Source organism: Bos indicus, chromosome 2 (assembly GCF_029378745.1).
Source record: "Bos indicus isolate NIAB-ARS_2022 breed Sahiwal x Tharparkar chromosome 2, NIAB-ARS_B.indTharparkar_mat_pri_1.0, whole genome shotgun sequence".
Classification (NCBI taxonomy): Eukaryota; Metazoa; Chordata; class Mammalia; order Artiodactyla; family Bovidae; genus Bos; species Bos indicus.
In genome coordinates, this window is record NC_091761.1 from 348190 (window position 1) to 368679 (window position 20490).

Consider the following 20490-nt stretch of genomic DNA (forward strand, 5'->3'; position numbering starts at 1 on the left):
CAATGAGTTGGTTCATAGCATTGTACAGGAGTCGGTGATCAAAATCATCCCCAATAAAAAGAAATTTAACAATGCAAAATGGTTCTCCTAAGAGGCCTTACAAATAGCTGAGAAGAGAAGTTAAAGGCAAAGGAGAAAGGGAAAGATGCACCCAACTGAATGCAGAGTTCCAGAGAACATCAAGGAGAGAAAAGAAAGCCTTCTTAAGTGAACAATGCAGTGAAATAGGGGGAAACAATAGAATGGGAAAGAATAGAGCTCTCTTCAAGAAAACTAGAGATACCAAGGGAATATTTCATTCAAAATGGGCACAATAAAGGACAGAAACAGTAAGGATCTAACAGAAGCAGAAGAGATTAAAAAGAGGTAATGGGAATACACAAAACTGTACAAAAAAAAAGGTCTTAATGACCAGGATAACCATGATGATGCAGTTACTCACCTAGAGCTAGACATCCTGGAATGTGAAGTCAAGTGGGCCTTGGAAGTATTACTATGAACAAAGCTAGGTGGAGGTGATGGAATTCCAGCTGAACTATTTCAAATCCTAAAAGATGATGTTGTTAAAGTGTTGCACTGAAAATGCCAGAAAATTTGGAAACTCAGTAGTAGCCACAGAACTGGAAAAGGCCATTGTTCATTCCAATCCCAAAGAAAGGCAATGCCAAAGAATGCTCAAACTACCATACAATTGCACTCATTTCACATGCTAGCAAGGTAATGCTCAAAATCCTTCAAGCTGGGCTTTAGCAGTTAAATAGACAACTTTCAGATATACTAGCTGGATTTAGAAAAGTTAAAGGAACCAGAGACCAAATTGCCAACATCCACTGGATCATAGAAAAGGCAAAGGAATTCAAAAAAAAAAAAAATGCATCTACTTCTGCTTCAGTGACAACACTTAGACATGACAACATTTAACTTACATGCAGAATACATCAGCGAAATACCCGTCATGATGAATCTCAAGCTGGAATCAAGATTGCCAGGAGAAATATCAAAAACCTCAGATATGCAGATGACACCACTCTAATGGGAGAAACTGAAGAGGAACCTAAGAGCCTCTTAGTGAAGATGAAAGAAGAGGGTGAAAAATTAACATTCAACATTCAAAAAACTAAGATTATGGCATCTGATCTATCACTTCATGGCAAATAGATGGGGAAATAATAGAAACAGTGACATATTTTATTTTCTTGGGCTCCAAAATCACTGCAGATGGTGACTGCAGTCATAAAATTAAAAGGTGCTTGCTCCTCGGAAGAAAAGCTATGACAAACCTAGACAGCATATTAAAAAGCAGAAAAATCACTTTGCGGACAAAGGTCTGTATAGTCAAAGCTATGGTTTTCCTGTAGTCATGTACAGATGTGAGGGTTAGGCCATAAGATGGCTGAGTGCCGAAGAATTGATGCTTTTGAACTGTGGTATTGGAGAAGACTTTTGAGAGTCCTTTGGACTGCAAGGAGATCAAATCAGTCAATCCTAAAGGAAATCAACCTTGAATATCCATTAGAAGGACTGATATTGAAGCTGAAGCTCCAATACTTCAGCCACCTGATGTGAAGAACTGACTCATTGGAAAAGACCCTGATGCCGGGAAAGATTGAGGGCAGGAGGAGAAGGGGGCAACAGAGGATGAGCTGTTTGGATGGCATCACCAACTCAATGTATATGAGTTTGAGCAAACCCTGGGAGATACTGAAGGACAGGGAAGCTTGGCATGATGCATTTCAATGGGTTGCAAATAGTCAGACACCTCTTAGCAACTGAACAAGCACAATAACAGTAATTTATACATTGATGAAAAGAGATTTTCTTTTCTAGTATTAATTTTCTGCAATTCTCAGTGACCCAAAATGACCTCTAGAGTAGCAGCCTACAGAGGTCAAACGGTGGATGCATTCTTGGTCTAAGCTTATATAATACTTGATTCTGTGGAGTAGTAGACCCATCTTGAGGTTATTTCCCCAGCTCCAGAATGAGTCCTGGGATAGATAATATGATAAATAACTGTGAGATTCTCCAAATTTGTTCTCTTTTATATTAGGAAGCTTTCCATACATACCAAAATAGTAAAACCAAAAAAGTACACCATCTCAATTTTTCATTTCTCAATGGAAAATTTAAAGGCTAATATCAAGGTGATTTAAAATTACCCTGCAAAGTGAGAGACAAATTATTGCACTAATCACACACAGAAATTAAAAAGTACAATTCTTGGTCTACTTTCAATCTTGTAGGAATCATATAACACATTGGAGAAGCTACTTCATTACCAGATGACCTCCTGAAGCTGCAAATGTTGAGGGACACTCAAGCAAATAAAGGTCCTTCAGCAGGCCTAGCTGTCAAGCAAGCTGCCTTGCCAATTGGGCCTTCTGCAATGGCATAGCACATTGAAGCAGTCCCAGTGTCTCTGGCTGACCTCAATGGGGAAATCACAATGCAGAGCATGAATGGTTGGATAAGGTCCATACTCTCCCATTCTGACTACTAGTCTTCACTGTAAAAGCAGCTCTTGGCTGCTACTGGGCCCTGCTACAGATCAAAGACCTTGTGGGAAACATTGCCACCAGGCAAAGTCGAACTGTGTGCTGTAAACCAAATATCCTCTAACCAACTGATCCATAAAGTTAGGCATGCACATTGTCTTCTGTTATGTGGTGTTTAGGAGACTGGGGCCCAAGATCTGCAAGGCACACACAAATTTCAGGAGAAAGTGGTTCCAATTCCCATGTTAGTTGTGTCTGTTGCTTGGCCACCTGTCCCTCCACCCTTGCCTGCACATGGCCTTAATCTGGATAGAGGTGCCTCTCAAACCTGTACATAGCTACTAATGCAACTCAAGAAGGACATGATCTTCATATGCAGTAGAAGAACACTCTATCTGAATTCAGACTGTAAACGTGTGTCCCCATCATTCTTGGACCTTCAGGGTTTATGCATGAGGCATCACAACAATGTTTAACTCTGTCATTTCAATATTCATAGAAAAGCCATTTGTTCCTTCAGTGCTGTCTCCTTCTATCATTATGAAACAGGATTTAATAGGTACTGGATCGTTTACCTATTAATTCTGGAGACAGTATCAGGAGAATTGACAAACTTGATAGAAAATCTGGTGGCACTTTCATTGTTTCTTTTATTGCAGACATGAACACTTTTTTCATTTGCTGAAGAACAAAAATGATGGACAGAGCTAAGTATCTTCCATCTGCCCATTCAGATCTACTTTCCTTCTACTCGTGCTGTATCCACAGAAGCAGACCTATATGGACAACATCAATAGTTTCTCTACTGAAAACTAAGAGACTAACAAATTCTAAGACCTTTTATCAAGGGGCAGTATGTTTTAAATACATTTAATGTTGCCTTACAAATTGTATGCCCTTCCCAAGAAGGGTATGCATTCAGAGTATAAACAATTTGAATTATTATTTTAACATAAAAAGTGATTGCGTGAAGGAAACCAGTCACCTCAGGAGAAGTGACATTTAAACAACACAAGCCTTTTGTGTCTTTTCCTGTAGAACAGAGCAAGATATATATTGAAATATACACATTTTCCTATAGTAGAATCTTGGGTAAGTTATCTCGTATTTATCACAGTTTGCCAGCTTCACTCAAATAAGAATGTGGATAGCAAAGGTCTCCATTCCAGAGCACCCCCATCGTAAGCACCTTTTTTTCTCCAAAGAGTGGTTTTGCGGCAGTTTTCTACTGACATTGATGATGGGTCAAGCTTCCCTTAGTCTTCATACATTGTATATCTACTAATTCCATCCCATCACGATATGAGCAACAAGGAGGTAACACATCCCAACCATGCAGGAGACAACCATCATTGGAAAGCCCAGCCTGAAACACAGAGAAGTGGATTATGGTATCTGGTGTCTGGAGAGTACCGTGAGATCTGAATTTATAATTATGTTATTGTGAAAGAGTGTGGCCTTGAGAGCTTTATATATCCATAAAGGTAATTGTCTCTTATTTCTAGAAATAAAAAGTTGGGTTCAGCTTAGATGATGTGGATGCATGCCTCCATGAGATAGCCACCACTGTATCACCCAAATAAATTTCAGTTCATTTTGGCAGCACTATTTTACAGGCACCACCAATGACTATTTTACCCAGTTCCTGCATCCAAATTGCAGTGGTGCCATAAAAAAAACAAGCATGCAGGGCCTGGGACCCCAGAGCAAACCCAGCTCCCTCAGAGCAGATTCTCCTTTGCAGGAGCTGGCATCAGCTGTACTCCCCCATCCAGGGACTCCTCTCTGTGCTATGTTCCTGAGAGGCACCTGCTCCCAGGCTGCCCCCAGTCTTCAGTATTCCTGGATCCTTTCAATCATGAATTTTTTCACTAGGTAATGCCATGAAGGATGTCAAACTCTCATTATGCACCCTCATTCTGGACAGTCAAGGCACAAATCCCCATTGGAATGTTCAAAAGAACAACATAAAATACCAATGTCTTGCTGATTATTAAAACATACTTATATTAAATATGTGTGGCTTATTTTTAATTACTTAAGCTTAGGGACTATATCGGAGAAGGCAATGGCACCTCACTCCAGTACTCTTGCCTGGAAAATCCTATGGATGAAGGAGCCTGGTAGGCTGCAGTCCATGGGGTCGCTAAGAGTCGGACACGACTGAAGTGACTTAGCAGCAGCAGGGACTATATAAATTTAGACTATATAGAAAATTTTAATAAATGTTTGAAGCACCTGAAAAACTCCATGAAAGAGAATCCATATCCATGCTGCTCTGCAATTCCTGCACAAACCACATTTGCTGATGCTCCAATCAGTGTCCCGTTACCTAGAATCAAAATTCAAAAAATAAAATAAAATCTCAGTTCATCCTGGAGATAGACTTCTATTCTCTTTTGTTCTGTAATACTTGAACCATCTCACAGGCTTTTGATTTGATGATTACAGTTTATTATGAAAGTGATTGCTTTTGTGAATATCTGCAGGGAACACAAAAAAATCAGCCAACAGAAGATAAATTCACTGCTTGCAAGTATTCATTTTTGAATAGGGCTATTGTTGTTGATGATGCTAAAGCTGAAACTCCAGTACTTTGGCCACCTCATGCGAAGAGTTCACTCACTGGAAAAGACTCTGATGCTGGGAGGGATTGGGGGCAGGAGGAGAAGGGGACGACAGAGGATGAGACGGCTGGATGGCATCGTTGACTCGATGGACATGAGTCTCAGTGAACTCTGGGAGTTGGTGATGGACAGGGAGGCCTGGCGTGCTGTGATTCATGGGGTCGCAAAGAGTCGGACACTACTGAGCGACTGATCTGATCTGATTGTTGTTGAATGTGATAGGAAAGAAGAAATGCTAGGGAGAACTAGCAAGTCACCATGCCATGGTGGCATATATCTTCCAGAGGAAATGAAAGTAGAGTCAACATAAGAAATGCAAGGAGGTTCTCATCTCAAATGAAAACCACCACCTTTAGGACTCCAGGTCAGGACATGTACCAGGAAATCCTTTGTGTGTATGGAAAGATGGATGTAAGCAACCAGGATAATATGATGCTTCTCTGGGTGGGCCTTTTTGACAGAATGCATGATCTTCAGGGAGACTAACATGCACACACATACACAAGTGTGGCCTCAGTGAGGGATGTAACTCAAGCCTGACACCAACAGAGAGATGAGATCACGGAAGGGTAGAATCTACTAGGTGAACGCCTTTGGGATCTTTTATCCACTAACCACAGAGGTCAGTGTTTGGGGATGGGTGCAGAACCCAGGCTAAGCCAAGTTAGTTCGGTTCTGGCATTGTGCATCGCTGAGGACTATGAATTGTGAAACACAAATCTGCAACTGCCAACAGCCCTTATTGGCCTGAGGGGTAACTTTTTAATACTGGACAGCAGAGCAGGAGGGCAAGGATCAAGGAAGCTGTGCCCCAAGGTGCTGTTGGCCCAGAACTCCACACTGGAATATGGAGGATGGAGAGAAGTAAGGAATAAATAATAAGCTGTGTCACCTATGAGGTTTATCCTGTCCCCCCTCCACTTACTCCTTATACTGTCCTGAAATATACATAGGCATCCAACACAACTACCAGGTCCATAGGCAGGCAGGGCAAAGGCTCACAAAGTTTTACTTCACTCTTTCTGCTTTTATTCCATATAAGAGTTCAACCTAGTTTCCATGAAAACTCCTGAAATAGCACACCACATCCATTTACATGCTTGCTCTAAGGATTAAATATATTTGACATGTCAATAATATAAGACTTTGGATCTTAAGAGCTTAATAAAAATATTCAGGGTCTCCTCAGAGCTCTGAACCCCACAAGCCCAAGCCCAAGCCCCAGTCTGCTGTGCTCACCATGTTTCTGATGGTCTGTTTCATGACAATCCTCCTGTTCCTCAGTGTAATTCAAAGTGTATGGACCCACCCAGAATTTTAGGAAGGGTGCAATAGAGGTGGGAGGTCAGGAGGGGAATGCCCATCACCAAGGGGAGAGGGATAGCTGCCCCATAGCAGGGGAGGGCATGGCAGACCAACATTCAAACTGCTTGGACAGGACAGATTTTAGGGTGGCAACAAAGGAGGCATAGACCCTGGTTGGTGGACAGTCCAGACTATAAGATGTTGCCTTGTTCCAGGTAGTAAAATGATGACACCCCCTAGCCCCATAGAGAAGCCTACACCTTAGTCCTCAGAACATGTGCTTATGTCATTATGTTACTATGTATGGCAAGAAGGTCTTTGCAGAAGTATTTCAGGTTATAGATCTTGAGATGTGGGATTACTCTGAGTTATCTGAGTGGGCACAACTGACTCACATGAACCCTTAAAAGTAGAGAACTTTCTCAAGCTAGAAGCAGAAGAGAAGCCGCAGAGGAAGAGTCATAGAGATCCTGGAGACTCCAGGGAGCTGCAGCAATACAGCGGTAGGAGAGGTCCTAGAGGAGAGCTGGAGGGAGCCCAGGGTAGAGTTTGAGAGATCCAAGGGGGTGGAAGAATTCCCACCATGAGACTTCCATATAACATTGCTGGTTCTGAGATTTAGGTCCAAAGGCCATAACCAGAGAGGCCTCTAGGAGTTAAGGGCAGCCTCAGCTGACAGCCAGCAAGGGATGGGATATCCAGTCTTACACATCCAAGGAACTGGATTCTGCCAACAACCTGAATGAGTCTGGAAGCTGCTGCTGCTGCTGCTAAGTCGCATCAGTCGTGTCCGACTCTGTGCGACCCCATAGACAGAAGCCCACCAGGCTCCCCCATCCCTGGGATTCTCCAGGCAAGAACACTGGAGTGGGCTGCCATTTCCTTCTCCAATGCATGAAAGTGAAAAGTGAAAGTCAAGTCGTTCAGTCGTGTCCGACTCTTAGCGACCCCATAGACTGCAGCCTACCAGGCTCCTGCATCCATGGGATTTTCCAGGCAAGAGTACTGGAGTGGGGTGCCATTGCCTTCTCCAAGTTTGGAAGTAGACCCATCCTAAAAGTCCCCAAAGTTTATCTATTTTTTACGACCAGAACTGAGTCTGGATTACCATCTTAGTTCTGAGATCTGCCTTGGCTCCCACATTCCCCCGACCCCAGACTTCCATTAGCTTCTTCTTAACTGCCTAACCCTAGGCAGGCTCTCCCTCTCACCCTAGCAGGTCATTCCGCATGGAAATCGGCTCATATTCTTCAGGGGCTCACAGGAAGCCTGTTACCAAAGACACGGCACAATGTAGGAGATGTGCAGCGGGCTTGAGATCAGACAGGCAGAGAGAAAATGCTCAGAGGGTTGAGCACTGAGATCCTCAGTGTCCCCATGAAGAAAGCCAGGCACGGAGAAGCAACATGCTGACATGCAAATGTTCCTCAGAGGGCCTTGCCAGCCTCCATCACAGAGCACACACCTCAGTAGCTGAGTAGCATCTGCTTTGCATCCCAAAAATTGCTACTCCAGGATTTAACATTGAGAACTCTCCTTCTGGACAAAAGAGAATTTCACACATAATTCAGGGTCACATTCAAGAACTTGAGTGAGCTCTAAAAAATAAAAGGCAACACTTTCTTTCTCTCATGTTAAGGATTAATATTCGAAAAATACTCTTTTTGGATCAAAATGGTGGAGTAGGACATGGAACTCACCTCCCCCAGCAAACACATCAAAAATACATCTACATGTAGAACGAATTTCACAGAAAACCAACTGAAAGCTAACACGAGATCTCTTACACAACTGAAGCAGCAGGAATGATTCCCATGTAACCGAGCAGGACGGGGGAAAAGGCATTGGAATGAGCCTGGCACCTCTGGAAGGAAGTTGTAAAAGAGGAAAGGTCCACACAGGTGGTCCCTCCCCCTGGGAACCCCCCCTTTCCTTCATAGAGGTCTTCTAGGACAGGAGGGGCATGAACTCTACTTGCAAGGAGTGCATGTGTATCAGCTGCTGTACATGTATCAGTTGCTACCTCATGCCACTTCCCACCCCAAAAAGGCACTGGGCAGGGTTTCTAATGTGCCCTGCCCAGCTAGGCAATGAAACACAGGCTTCAACAGAAGGACCCTGAGAGAGAATATGGTCTAGTTCCAGAGGGCTTGGAGTGTAGTCCAGGCCAAAACTCAGAGTCCATCATTAGCACACACAGAGCTGGGCATAAGTCTGCCGTAGGAGCACCACCATTAGCACATGCAGGTTAGAGGATAAGTGCCCACAGGAACATTACTGTCAGCATGCTCACAGCACTGCACAGCTCCGGTGTTGACAGGCTTGTGACCTTGACCATGGCAAATTTGGCAGCAGTGGACTTTGTTGATGCATAAAGCAGCTGGTTGGTGGCATCACAGAATCACTTATCTACCATGGAGAGTCCCTACAGTGTGGTACAAAGTAATTCCTTTCCCAGTAGGAGCCCTTCAGTTCTGCCCACCTCCAGTACAGCTTAGAGCTAGATCTGGAATAGACAGGTCCTGGAGAGTCCCACCACAGAGGCAGCCTAGGCCCCATTGGGAAGACCAGCAGTCACAAAACCTTGCCCCCCAGCAACAGCCTAGCAAGAGGTCTGGGATGAATACAACAGAGCAAGAGACACAACCTTGGGCTGCTTCTGGCAGAACTGCAAATGGCTGCACGGGTGGCATATAGACTTGATGTGCACATACAGGGCTCACTCCCCTCGTGCTGACCTCCTTAGGAATAGAGCACACACTTCAGGGCAATAAAGCCACATGGAACACAACTCTCAGTGCTTCTACTCCAACTGGAAAACAGACCCTCTTCCATGGAAATAACTGTCATGGAACAGAATACAGAAAAACGAATGAAAAGAAATGAAGACACAACATTGTTTGTTTGGTGCATTTCACCAACGTTTGAATAATAGGGATCCCAGAAGACAAAGATAAAGAGAAAGGGCCTAAGAAAATATTGAAGAGATTATAGTCCAAAAATTCCATACAATGTGAAAGGAAACATCACACAAGACCAGGAAATGAAGATACAGGATAAATCCAAGGAGGAACATACCAGAACACATATTAATTAAACTCAGAAAAACTAAATACAATGAAAAAATATTAAAAGCAACAAATAAAATATAAGGGAATTCCTATAAAGCTATCAGCTGAATTTTCATCAGAAACTCTGCAGGCCAGAAGGGAGTGGCATGATATATTCAGAGTGATGTAAGGGGAAAACCTACAACCTAGAATATTCTACCCAGAAAAGTTATTACTCAAATTCAAGGGAGAAATAAAAAAAAAAACAAAACTTTAAAGACAAGCAGAAGCCAAGAGAATTCAGCACCACCAAGGCAAGGAGCTTCTCTAGGCAGGGAAAAAAGGCCACAACTAGAAACAAGAAATCACAAATAGGAAAGCTCACCAGTAAAAGCAAAAAGCCAGAAATCAGCCATACACAAATATAATATCAAAACCAGGAACTATGAAGAAAGTACAAATATAGGAAATGGGAACTCCATTTAAAAATAAGAAACCAGTAACTTAACACACATATATAACATAAATACACACACACACACACACACACACACACACACACATATGTATGTATCAGTCAGTTCAGTTGCTCAGTCATGTCCAACTCTTTGTGATTCCAAGGCTTCCCGGTCTATCACCAACTCCGGGACCTTGCTCAAATGCATGTCGGTGGTACCACTGAATCATCTCATCCTCTGTTGTATCCTTCTCCTCCCACCTTCAATCTTCCCCAGTATCAGGGTCTTTTCCAATGAGTCAGTTCTTCGCATCAGGTGGCCAAAGTATTGGAGTTTCAGCTTCAGCATCAGTCCTTCCAATGTATATTCAGGTCTGATTTTCTTTAAGATTGACTGGTTTGATCTCCTTGCAGTTCAAGGGACTCTCAAGAGTCTTCTGCAGCACCACAGTTCAAAAGCATCAATTCTTTGGCCATCAGCTTTGATTATGATACAACTCTCATATCCATACATGACCACAGGAAAAACCATAGCCTTGACTAGACGGACCTTTGTCAGCAAAGTAATGTCTCTGCTTTGTAATATGCTGTCTAGGTTGGTCATAGCTTTTCTTCCAAGAAGCAAGCATCTTTTAATTTCAGGGCTGCAGTGACCACCTGCAGTGATTTTGGAGCCCCAAAAAATAGTCTCTCACTGTTTCCGTTGTTTCCCCATCTATTTGCCATTGTGTGATGGGACTAGATGCCATGATCTTTGTTTTCTGAATATTGAATTTTAAGCCAGTTTTTCCTTTCTCCTCTTTCACTTTCATCAGTAGGCTCTTCAGTTCCTCTTTGCTTTCTGCCATAAGGGTAATGTCATCTGCATATCTGAGGTTATTGATATTTCTCCCTGAAACCTTGATTCCAACTTGTGCTTCATCCAGTCTGGCATTTCATGTGATGTACCCTGCATGTAAGTTAAATAAGCAGGGTGACACTATACAGCCTTGATGCACTCCTTTCCCAATTTGGAACCAGTGTGTGTGTGTGTGTGTGTGTGTGTGTGTGGAGAGAGAGAGAAAAGAATGAAAAGAAATGAGTATACACATACTGCTATAGCAAAATCTTACAGGAAATGCAAACAAAAAACTATGGTAGAAACACATACATAAAGGAAAAAGCAACTCAAATACAATACTAAACAACATTAAAGATGGTCATCAAACCACAAGAGAAAAGAACAAAAAAGGAACAGAAGAAAAAAAAAAAAAACCAAAAACCATTGAAAAAATAAAAATAAGAACATAGATATCGATAATTACCGTAAGTGTAAATGGATTAAATGTTCCAACCAAAAGACTGTCTAAAAGGGATATAACAAAGACCATTATATAGGCTATCTATAAGAGACACACTTCAGGCCTATGGAAACAGACTGAAAGTGAGGGGATGGAAAAAGATATTCCAGGCAAATGGAAATCAAAAGAGGGTTGGAATACCAATATTCGTATCAGAAAAATAAAATAGACTTTAAAATAAAGACTGTTACAAGAGACAGGAAGGACACACATAATTATTATGGAATCAATCCAGGAAGAAGATAAAATAGTGGGAAATATATATGCACACAACACAGGAGCATATCTATAGATAAGGCAACACTAACAGTCATAAAAGGGCAAATTGACAGTAACACAATAATAGGGGATTTGAGAGTTTCACATATGTCAAGGGACAGATCACTCAGACAGAAAATTAATTTTTAAAAAACCCAAGCCTTAAATGACATATTAGACCAGATAGATGTAATAGATAGACTTAATTTATAGGAAATTCCATCCAAAAGCAGCAAAATATAGTCAAGTGTACACAAAACATTCTCCAGGATAGATATCATCTGGATCACAAATCAATCTTTGGTAAATTGAAGAAGATAGAAATCATATAGAGCATCTTCTCTGACCAAAACGCTATGAGATCAGAAATCAATTAAAGGGAGAAAACCTGTTAAAAACACAAACACTTTGAGGCTATACATATGTTAAGTAAGTAAGTGTTAGTGGCTCGGTTGTACCTGACTCTTTGCGACCCCATGGACTGAAGCCCACCAGGCTCCTGTGTCCATGAGATTTTCCAGGCAAGGATACTGGGGTGTGTTGCCATTTCCTTCTCCAGGGGATCTTCCCAACCCAGGGGTCGAACCTGGGTCTCCTGTACTGCAGGCAGATTTTTTACTGACTGAGCTACAAGGGAAGCCCCAATACACATGCTATTAAACTACAAATGGATCATTAAAGAAATCAATCAAATCAACTATATGTCAATAAAAAAAAATTTTTTTTAAGCTAAAAAAAGAGGGGGGTGGCGGAGAAGATGGCAGAGATCGGCTGCTCTCCACAAATACATTAAAAAAAAAAAAAACTCATCAAAATATGGAATAACTCCTACAGAGCAATTTCTAAATGACCACAGAAGACCCCAGGCCTCCAAAAAGGCAAGCTAATTTCCCTGGAATGAGGTAGGACAAAAGAAACACATTAAAAAAAGAAAGACAGAGGACTTCAAGACAGGAGTTTGTGCCCCCAGGGAGGGAAGGAGTCATGAAGGAGGAAGTTTCCACACACTAGGAAATCCCCTTTCAGGTGGGACCAAGAGGAAGCTGTGGAACCTCAGAGTGCCATGTAGCAGTGGGGCTCAGAAGACAAAATACACAGAAAGCTGCCCAACAGAGCTTCTCAGCCCATAAGCAGCTCACAAGCCTCAGCCCAGACCAGAGGGTAGGGTGGGGAACCGGGATGAGTGGCTAAGAACCTTGGCCTGCAGCAGAGGGTGGATCCTGGGCCAGAGGCTGAGTAAAGATCCCAGGGAGAGGTAGGGGGCTAGCGGCTATGAGGATACACTGAGAGCGCTACTAAAACAAGGCTGAGGAAATAGACATGACTAGCATTGCCAAAGCCAGGAGGGGTGCTACAGGCAGCAGACAAAACACCATGGATGTGGTCCTGATCCCAGATGTTGCAGCTACCTCCAGGCTATAAGCAGGTACAAGTTACTTCCCGCAACTTGCTGGGAGCTTTAACAGCTGAGGTCTTTCTAGGGAACCACAAACTGTGCCCCTTTCCTCTGGAAGAACTCACAATCTATCTTAGACTGTAACTATATCCAACAGAGCAGAACAGCCACGCTCCAGCACAACACATATGTGGCTGTCACACCCTCCCCTTTCTCGAGCCCAAGAGAGTGAAAGAGTCCTAATGAGCCTTGATCTTTGTCCCCTCATGTCCAGGTGGGGAACAGACTGGGGACCTCAGGGGCAACTGTGAACATTAGGAGCAACTGCAAGTTGGAATAAGGCCATATCTGAGATTGAATTAACCCCATGCTGCCCAAAACAGGTCAAAAGACCTTCCTAGAAACATTAGAGGACTTTGGTATAAGCCTTGCTGGGTGTTCTGGGCTGCAGAGTGTTGCCCTCACCAAGAGTACTGGAAACTTGTTTTTTGTGCTGTGTGGCTTGTGAGGTCTTGGAGCTTCAGTATGCATTGAGCCTGGACCCCTGAGATGAGAGACCCAATCCCAATCCCACCAGAGAACTCATGACCTCAGGGAACATTAATAGATGAGGGTCCTCCCAAAGGCCTCCATCTCAACACCAAAACCAAGCCCACCCAAAGGCCAGCAAGCACCAGTGCCCAGATACCCCACACAATCCTTCAATAAAACAGAAACACAACAGTGCACACTAGCAGACAGGCTGCCAAAAGCCATATCTAACCCATAGACACCCCAAAACCTACTTCTAGACACAGTGCTGCCCTTCAGAGAGAGAAGACCCATCTCCATCAATGAGAACAGATCATCAAAACAGAAAATTAATAAGGAAACACAAACATTAAATGAAACATAAGACCAAATGGACCTAATTGATAACTTCAGGACTTTTCATCCAAATACAGAAGAATACACTTCCTTCTAAAGTGTAGATGGAACATTCTCCAGGATAGATCACATCTTGGGTCACAAATCAAGCCTCAGTAAACTTAAGAAAAGTGAAATCATATCAAGCATCTTTTCTGACCAAGATGCTATGAAACTAGATGTCAAATACAGGGGGAAAAACTGTAAAAAACACAAATACATTGAGATTAAACAATACATTTACATTTAATGAATAGGTTACTGAAGAAATAAGAAAATTTTTTAAATTCCTGGAAACAACTAACAACAAAAACATGACAATCCAAAACCTATGAGATGCAGCAAAAGCAGTTCTAAGAGGGAAGTTTATAACAATACTATCCTATCCCAAGAAACAAGAAAAACATCACATAGCTGCTAAAAAAAACAAAACAAACAAACAAACAAAAAAAAAAAACCTGAGTGGAAAGAAAGAGATCATAAAGATCAGAGCAGAAATAAATGAAAAAGAAAGGAAGGAAACAATAGTAAAGATTAATGAAACTAAAAGCTTGTTCTATGAGAAGATCAAATTTGACAAACCAATAGCCAGACTCATCAAGCAAAAAAGGGAGAAAGCCAAATCAACAAGATTAGGAATGAAAAAGCAGCAGTTACAACAGACAATGCAAAAATACAAAGGATAATAAGAGACTACTATGAGCAACTATATGCTAATAAAATGGAAAACATAGAGAAAATGGACAGATTCTTAGAAAAGTTCAACTTTCCATGAGTGAATCAGGAAGAAACAGAAATTATGAAAAGCCAATTACAAACAATCAAATCAAAACTGTGATGAAAAAAATTTCCCCAAAACAAAAGCCCAGGGCCTGATGGCTTCACAGGTGAATTCTTTCAAACATTTAAAGAAGAGCTAATACCTATCCTTCTAAAACTCTTCCAAAAGAACAGAAGAGGAGGGAATATTTTCAAACTAATTCTACAAGGTATCACGCTGATTCCAAAGACATCACAAAAAAAGAAAATTACAGGCCAATATCACAATGAACATGATGCAAAAATCCTCAACAAAATTCTAGCAAACAAAATTTTTAATGTGTTCATTAAAAAGATCATGTACCATGATCAAGTCGGGTTTATTTCAGGGATGAAGGATTCTTCAATATATGCAAGTCTATCACAACATTATTAATAAGTTAAAAGATAAAAACCATATGATTATTTCAATAGATTCTGAGAAAGCTGTTGACAAAATTCAACACCCATTTATGATAAAACTCTCCAGAAAGTAGGCATAGAAGGAATATACCTCAACATAATAAAAGCCATATAAGACAAACCCACAGCAAACATTATCCTCAATAGCAAAAATTTGAAAACATTTCCTCTAAAATCAGTAACAAGACATGGCTGCCCTCTCTCACCACTACTATTCAAAATAATTCTGGAGGTCCTAGCAACAGCAATTAGAGAAGAAAAGGAAATGAAAGGAATCCAGATTGGAAAAGAAGTAAAACTTTCACTGTTTGCAGATGACATGATCCTCTACATAGAAAGCCCTAAAGAAGCCACCAGAAAATTACTAGAGCTAAGCAATGAATATAGTAAAGTCACAGGATATAAAATTAACACAGAGAAATTCCTTGCATTCCTATATGCTAACAATGCAAGATCAGAAAAGGAAATTAAGTAAACAATCCTATCCACCATTGCAATGAAAAGAATAAAATACTTAGGAATAAATTTACCTAAAGACACAAAAGACCTGTATATAGAAAATTACAAAACATTGATGAAAGAAACCAAAGATTACACAAATAGATGGAGAAATATACCATATTCTTGGACTGGAAAAGTCAATATAGTGAAAATGAGTATACTACTCAAAGCAATCTATCGATTCAATGTAATCCCTATCAAACTACCAACAGTATTTTTCACAGAACTAAAACAAATAATTTCACAATTTGTATGGAAACACAAAAGGCCCCAAATAGCCAAAGCAATCTTGAGAAAGAAGAATGGAACTGGAGGAATCAATCTTCCTGACTTCAGATTATACTACAAAGCTACAGTCATCGAGATAGTATGGTATTGGCACAAAGACAGAGATATAGATCAGTTGAACAAAATAGAAAGTCTGGAGATAAATCCACACACCTATGTACACCTTATCTTTGACAAAGGAGGCAAAAAATATACAATGGAGAAAAGACAGTCTCTTCAACAAGTGGTGCTGGGAAAATGGTCAACTACATGTAAAAGAATGAAACTAGAACACTTTCTAATACCATACACAAAAATAAACTCAAAATGGATAAAGACTTAAATGTAAGATCAGAAACTGTAAAATTATTTGAAGAAAACATAGGCAGAACACACTCTGACACAAATCACAACAAGATCCTGTATGACCTACCTCCCAGCATAATGGAAATAAAAATAAATATAAATAAATGGGACCTAATTAAACTTAAAGGCTTTTGCACAATGAAGGAAACTATAAGCAAGGTGAAAAGGCAGCCTTCAGAAAATGAGAAAACAAAGCAAATGAAACAACCAACAAAGAATTAATCTCCAAAATATACAAGCAGCTCATGCAACTCAATACCAGAAAACAAACACCCAATCAAAAACTGGGCAAAAGACCTAAACAGATATTTCTCCAAAGACGACATATAGATGGCTAATAAACACATGAAAAGATGTTCAACATCACTCACTATCAGAGAAATGCAAATCGAAACGACAATGAAGTATCATCTCACAATGGTCAGAAACGACCATCATCGAAAAGTCTACAAACAATAAATGGAGAGGGTGTGGAGAAAAGGGAACTCTCTTGCACTGTTTGTTGGAAGGCAAACTGGTACAGCCACTATGGAGAAAAGTGTGGAGATTCCTTAAAAAACTGGGAATACAACTGTTCTATGACCCAGCAATCCCACTGCTCAGTATATACATTGAGGAAACCAAAATTGAAACAGACACATATACCACAATGTTAATCGCAGCACTATTTACACTAGCTAGGAAATGGAAGCCACCTAGATGTCCATCAGCAGATGAATGGATAAGGAAGTTGTGATACATATACACAGCAGAATACTACTCAGCTATAAAAGGAACGCATTTGAGTCAGTTCTAATGAGGTGGATGAACCTAGAGCCTATTATACAGAGTGAAGTAAGTGAGAAAGAGAAAGACAACTGATATATATTAATGCATATATATGGAATCTAGCAGAGAAGGCAATGGCACCCCACTCCAGTACTCTTGTCTGGAGAATCCCATGGATGGAGAAGTCTGGTGGGCTGCAGTCCATGGGGTCGCTAAGAGTTGGACACGACTGAGCGACTTCCCTTTCACTTTTCACTTTCATGCATTGGAGAAGGAAATGGCAACCCACTCCAGTGTTCTTGCCTGGAGAATCCCAGGGACGGCGGAGCCTGGTGGGCTGCCGTCTCTGGGGTCGCACAGAGTCGGACATGACTGAAGCGACTTAGCAGCAGCAGCAGCAGCAGCATGGAATCTAGAAGGATGGTCCTGATGATCCTATGTACAGAAGGAGACACAGCAGACATAAAGAACAGACTTCTGGACCCAGTGGGAGAAGGAGAGGGTTAGAATAGCACTGAAACATGTACATTACCATATGTAGAATGGATGACCAGTGTGAGTTGGACGCATGAAGCAGGGCACCCAGGACCAGTGTTCTGTGACAACCTGGAGGCATGGGGTAAGGAGGGGTGTGGGAGGGGGGTTCAGGATGGGGTGGACGCGTGTATGCCTATGGCTGATTCGTGTTGATCTATGCCAAAAGCCATCACAATATTGTAATTATCCTCCAATTAAAATATACAAATATATTTTTAAAAGAAAATACATACATTCAGCAAAAAAATAAAATCTACAACAATAAATGCTGGAGATGGTGTGGAGGAAAGAGAACCCTCTTGCACTGTTAGTGGGTATATAAACTTATCAGCCACTATGGAAGACAGTATGGAGATTCCTTAACAAACGAGGAAGAAAATGACCATATGACCCAACAATCCTACTACTGGGCATATACCCAGGGAAAACCAGAATTTAAAAAGCAACATGTACCTCAACGTTCATTGAAGCACTATTTAAAATAGCTGGGACATGGAAGCAACCTAGATGTCCATCAACAGATGAATGATTAAAGAAGCTATGGTACATATATAAAATATTACTGGAATATTACTCAGTCATAAAAAGGAAAGTTGAGCCAGTTCTAATGAGGTGGGTGAACCTAGAGCCTATTATACAGAGTGAAGTAAGTCAGAAATAGAAAACAAATATGGTATATTAACACATATATATGGAATCTAGAAAGATGGTACTGATGAACCTATCTGCAGGTCCGCAGTGGAGACAAAGACATAGAGAACAGAATTGTGGGCACAGGAAAGGAAGGAAGGAGAGGGTGGAATGAATGGAGAGAGTAGCATGGAACTATATACACTACCATATGTAAAATAGATAGCCTGTAGGAATTTTCTATATGACACAGGGAACTCAAATATGAGCTCTGTGACAATTTAGAGAGGTGGGATGGGGTGGGAGGTGGGAAGGGGGTTCATAAGAGGGGGGACATATGTACTCTTATGGTTGTGCATGTTGATGTATGGCAGAAACCAACACAATTTTGTAAAGCAATTATCCTTCAATTAAAAATATATAAATTTTAAAAAGAGTCTCAATCACCAAATGTTTAATCATATTTTGGGTTATTAGCCATGTAAGTGGTCCATGTTAACTTCTTTCCTTGATAATCCCCTCTATTCTATTCATTCTACATGTTCTGGGTGAATAAGAACCAGTCGAGGAGGCTTCTTATTCTTTGAGAAGCAGCCCAAAACTTCCCTCTCTGGAGAGCCATTCCTGACTTTCCTCCAGCCTCCATGGTGCTCCCTGAGCACTCTATCTACATGGCCATGAGAGGATCCATTTATATTGCAATCCTAACTTAGGTGACTGTCTCCCCACTCAGGAAGACAATGTCACCATATAAAAGTAGAAGATGCTCAATAAGGTTTAATGAACAAAATTCCACACAGTGGACATATTTCCTGGTGTCTCTGGATTCTGTTTCTATCACTGATATTAAATGTGGTTGTGAATGCAGTTGATTAAATGTGGTTGTGAATGCAGGTGTTGCTTTTCGTGCTGCTGATCTCAGATGGGGACCATTTTAACAAGTCTAAACTCAGAATTTGAGTCCTCAGTCGCTGAATTAGGTGAACTAGCTGTCTCCAGATTATAACAACTTCATTGAATGGCATTAGTCCCCCTCTATAAACTTGAAGATACACTAAAAACAAAGTTGTTGATTTAATAGTTAGAGACCAATCAAAGAACAAAGAAAGATAGATTATCTAAGCATACCTGGAAGCAAAAACAAAAATTTTAAAGGTATCTATTGTGTTTGTCTAAGATTTTTCACAATCCTCTTGTGTTCCCACAGGTGATTAGGTCTCCTTCCAAATACAATCACATCCAAACCCCCGTGTTTACTCACCAGAGGTTAGTCTCTCCTGACGCTTCTTCTAATTGACTTTTTAATGTCTCCAAAAGACAAAACACTCTCTCAGCCCAAGAAAAAATTTAAAAAATTTTTCTTATTATTATTACATTAAAGTCTCTACTTCTTAGCTCACACATTCATCACTTTACCCACCATCACCCACAACACACATTCCTTAAAAGAGGGAATAAGAAGTTGCCACTAAGGATGGTTTCTGATTCAAAATCTGCTTCTAAACCTAAGCCACTAAGCCACATCTGCATGCAGTGTGAGAAGACATTAACTTTGAGATGTCAGTAATGACCATCCTCAAGCCACAGGCTTAGAATGTCAGGGGCAGTTCTGCAGAGAATGGAAAGTAACACACTTTGCAGAGAAACTGAGTAGGGCTAGAACTCGCCAGTCAAAGGTGAAGATAGGTTTCCACTTAGGAAATCATGAACTATTCTTACTTTACTTATTCTTACTTTACTTTCAATTTGGCATTCATTAATCATCACTTCACAGACTGGTTCCAAATAGGAAAAGGAGTACATCAAGGTTGTATATTGTCACCCTGCTTATTTAACTTCTATGCAGAGTACATCATGAGAAACACTGGGCTGGAAGAAGCACAAGCTGGAATCAGGATTGCCAGGAGAAATGTCAATGAACTCAGATATGCAGATAACACCACCCTTATGGCAGAAAGTGAAGAGGAGCCTCCTGATGCTCCTAAAAAGCCTCTTAATGAAAGTGAAAGAGGAGAGTGAAAAAGTTGGCTTAAAGCTCAACATTCAGAAAACTAAGATCATGGCATCTGGTCCCATCACTTCATGGGAAACAGATGGGGAAACAGTGGAAACAGTGTCAGACTTTATTTTGGGGGGCTCCAAAATCACTTCAGATGGTGATTGCAGCCATGAAATTAAAAGACGCTTACTCCTTGGAAGGAATCTTATGACCAACCTAGATAGCATATTCAAAAGCAGAGACATTACTTTGCCAACAAAGGTCCGTCTAGTCAAGGCTATGGTTTTTCCAGTGGTCATGTATGGATGTAAGAGTTGGACTGTGAGGAAAGCTGAACGCTGAAGAATTGATGCTTTTGAACTGTGGT

At 41.0% G+C, this 20490-nt stretch overlaps 1 protein-coding gene across 2 annotated transcripts in view; it reads right to left on the reverse strand.

The window, feature by feature from the left end:
- Positions 1 to 3125: 3125 nt before the first annotated feature.
- OCA2 (OCA2 melanosomal transmembrane protein) overlaps positions 3126 to 20490 on the reverse strand; it is a 284022-nt gene continuing 266657 nt past the window's right edge. For both annotated transcript variants that reach the window (XR_011570128.1, XM_070801365.1), the window contains 2 exons: positions 4734 to 4827; positions 3126 to 3861 (listed from right to left, as the gene is read on the reverse strand). Coding sequence is in view for 1 of the 2 variants with exons in the window: in XM_070801365.1 (XP_070657466.1) it covers positions 3777 to 3861; positions 4734 to 4827 (179 nt within the window). In the remaining variant the exon portion in view is untranslated. The remainder of the gene's footprint in view (positions 3862 to 4733; positions 4828 to 20490) is intronic.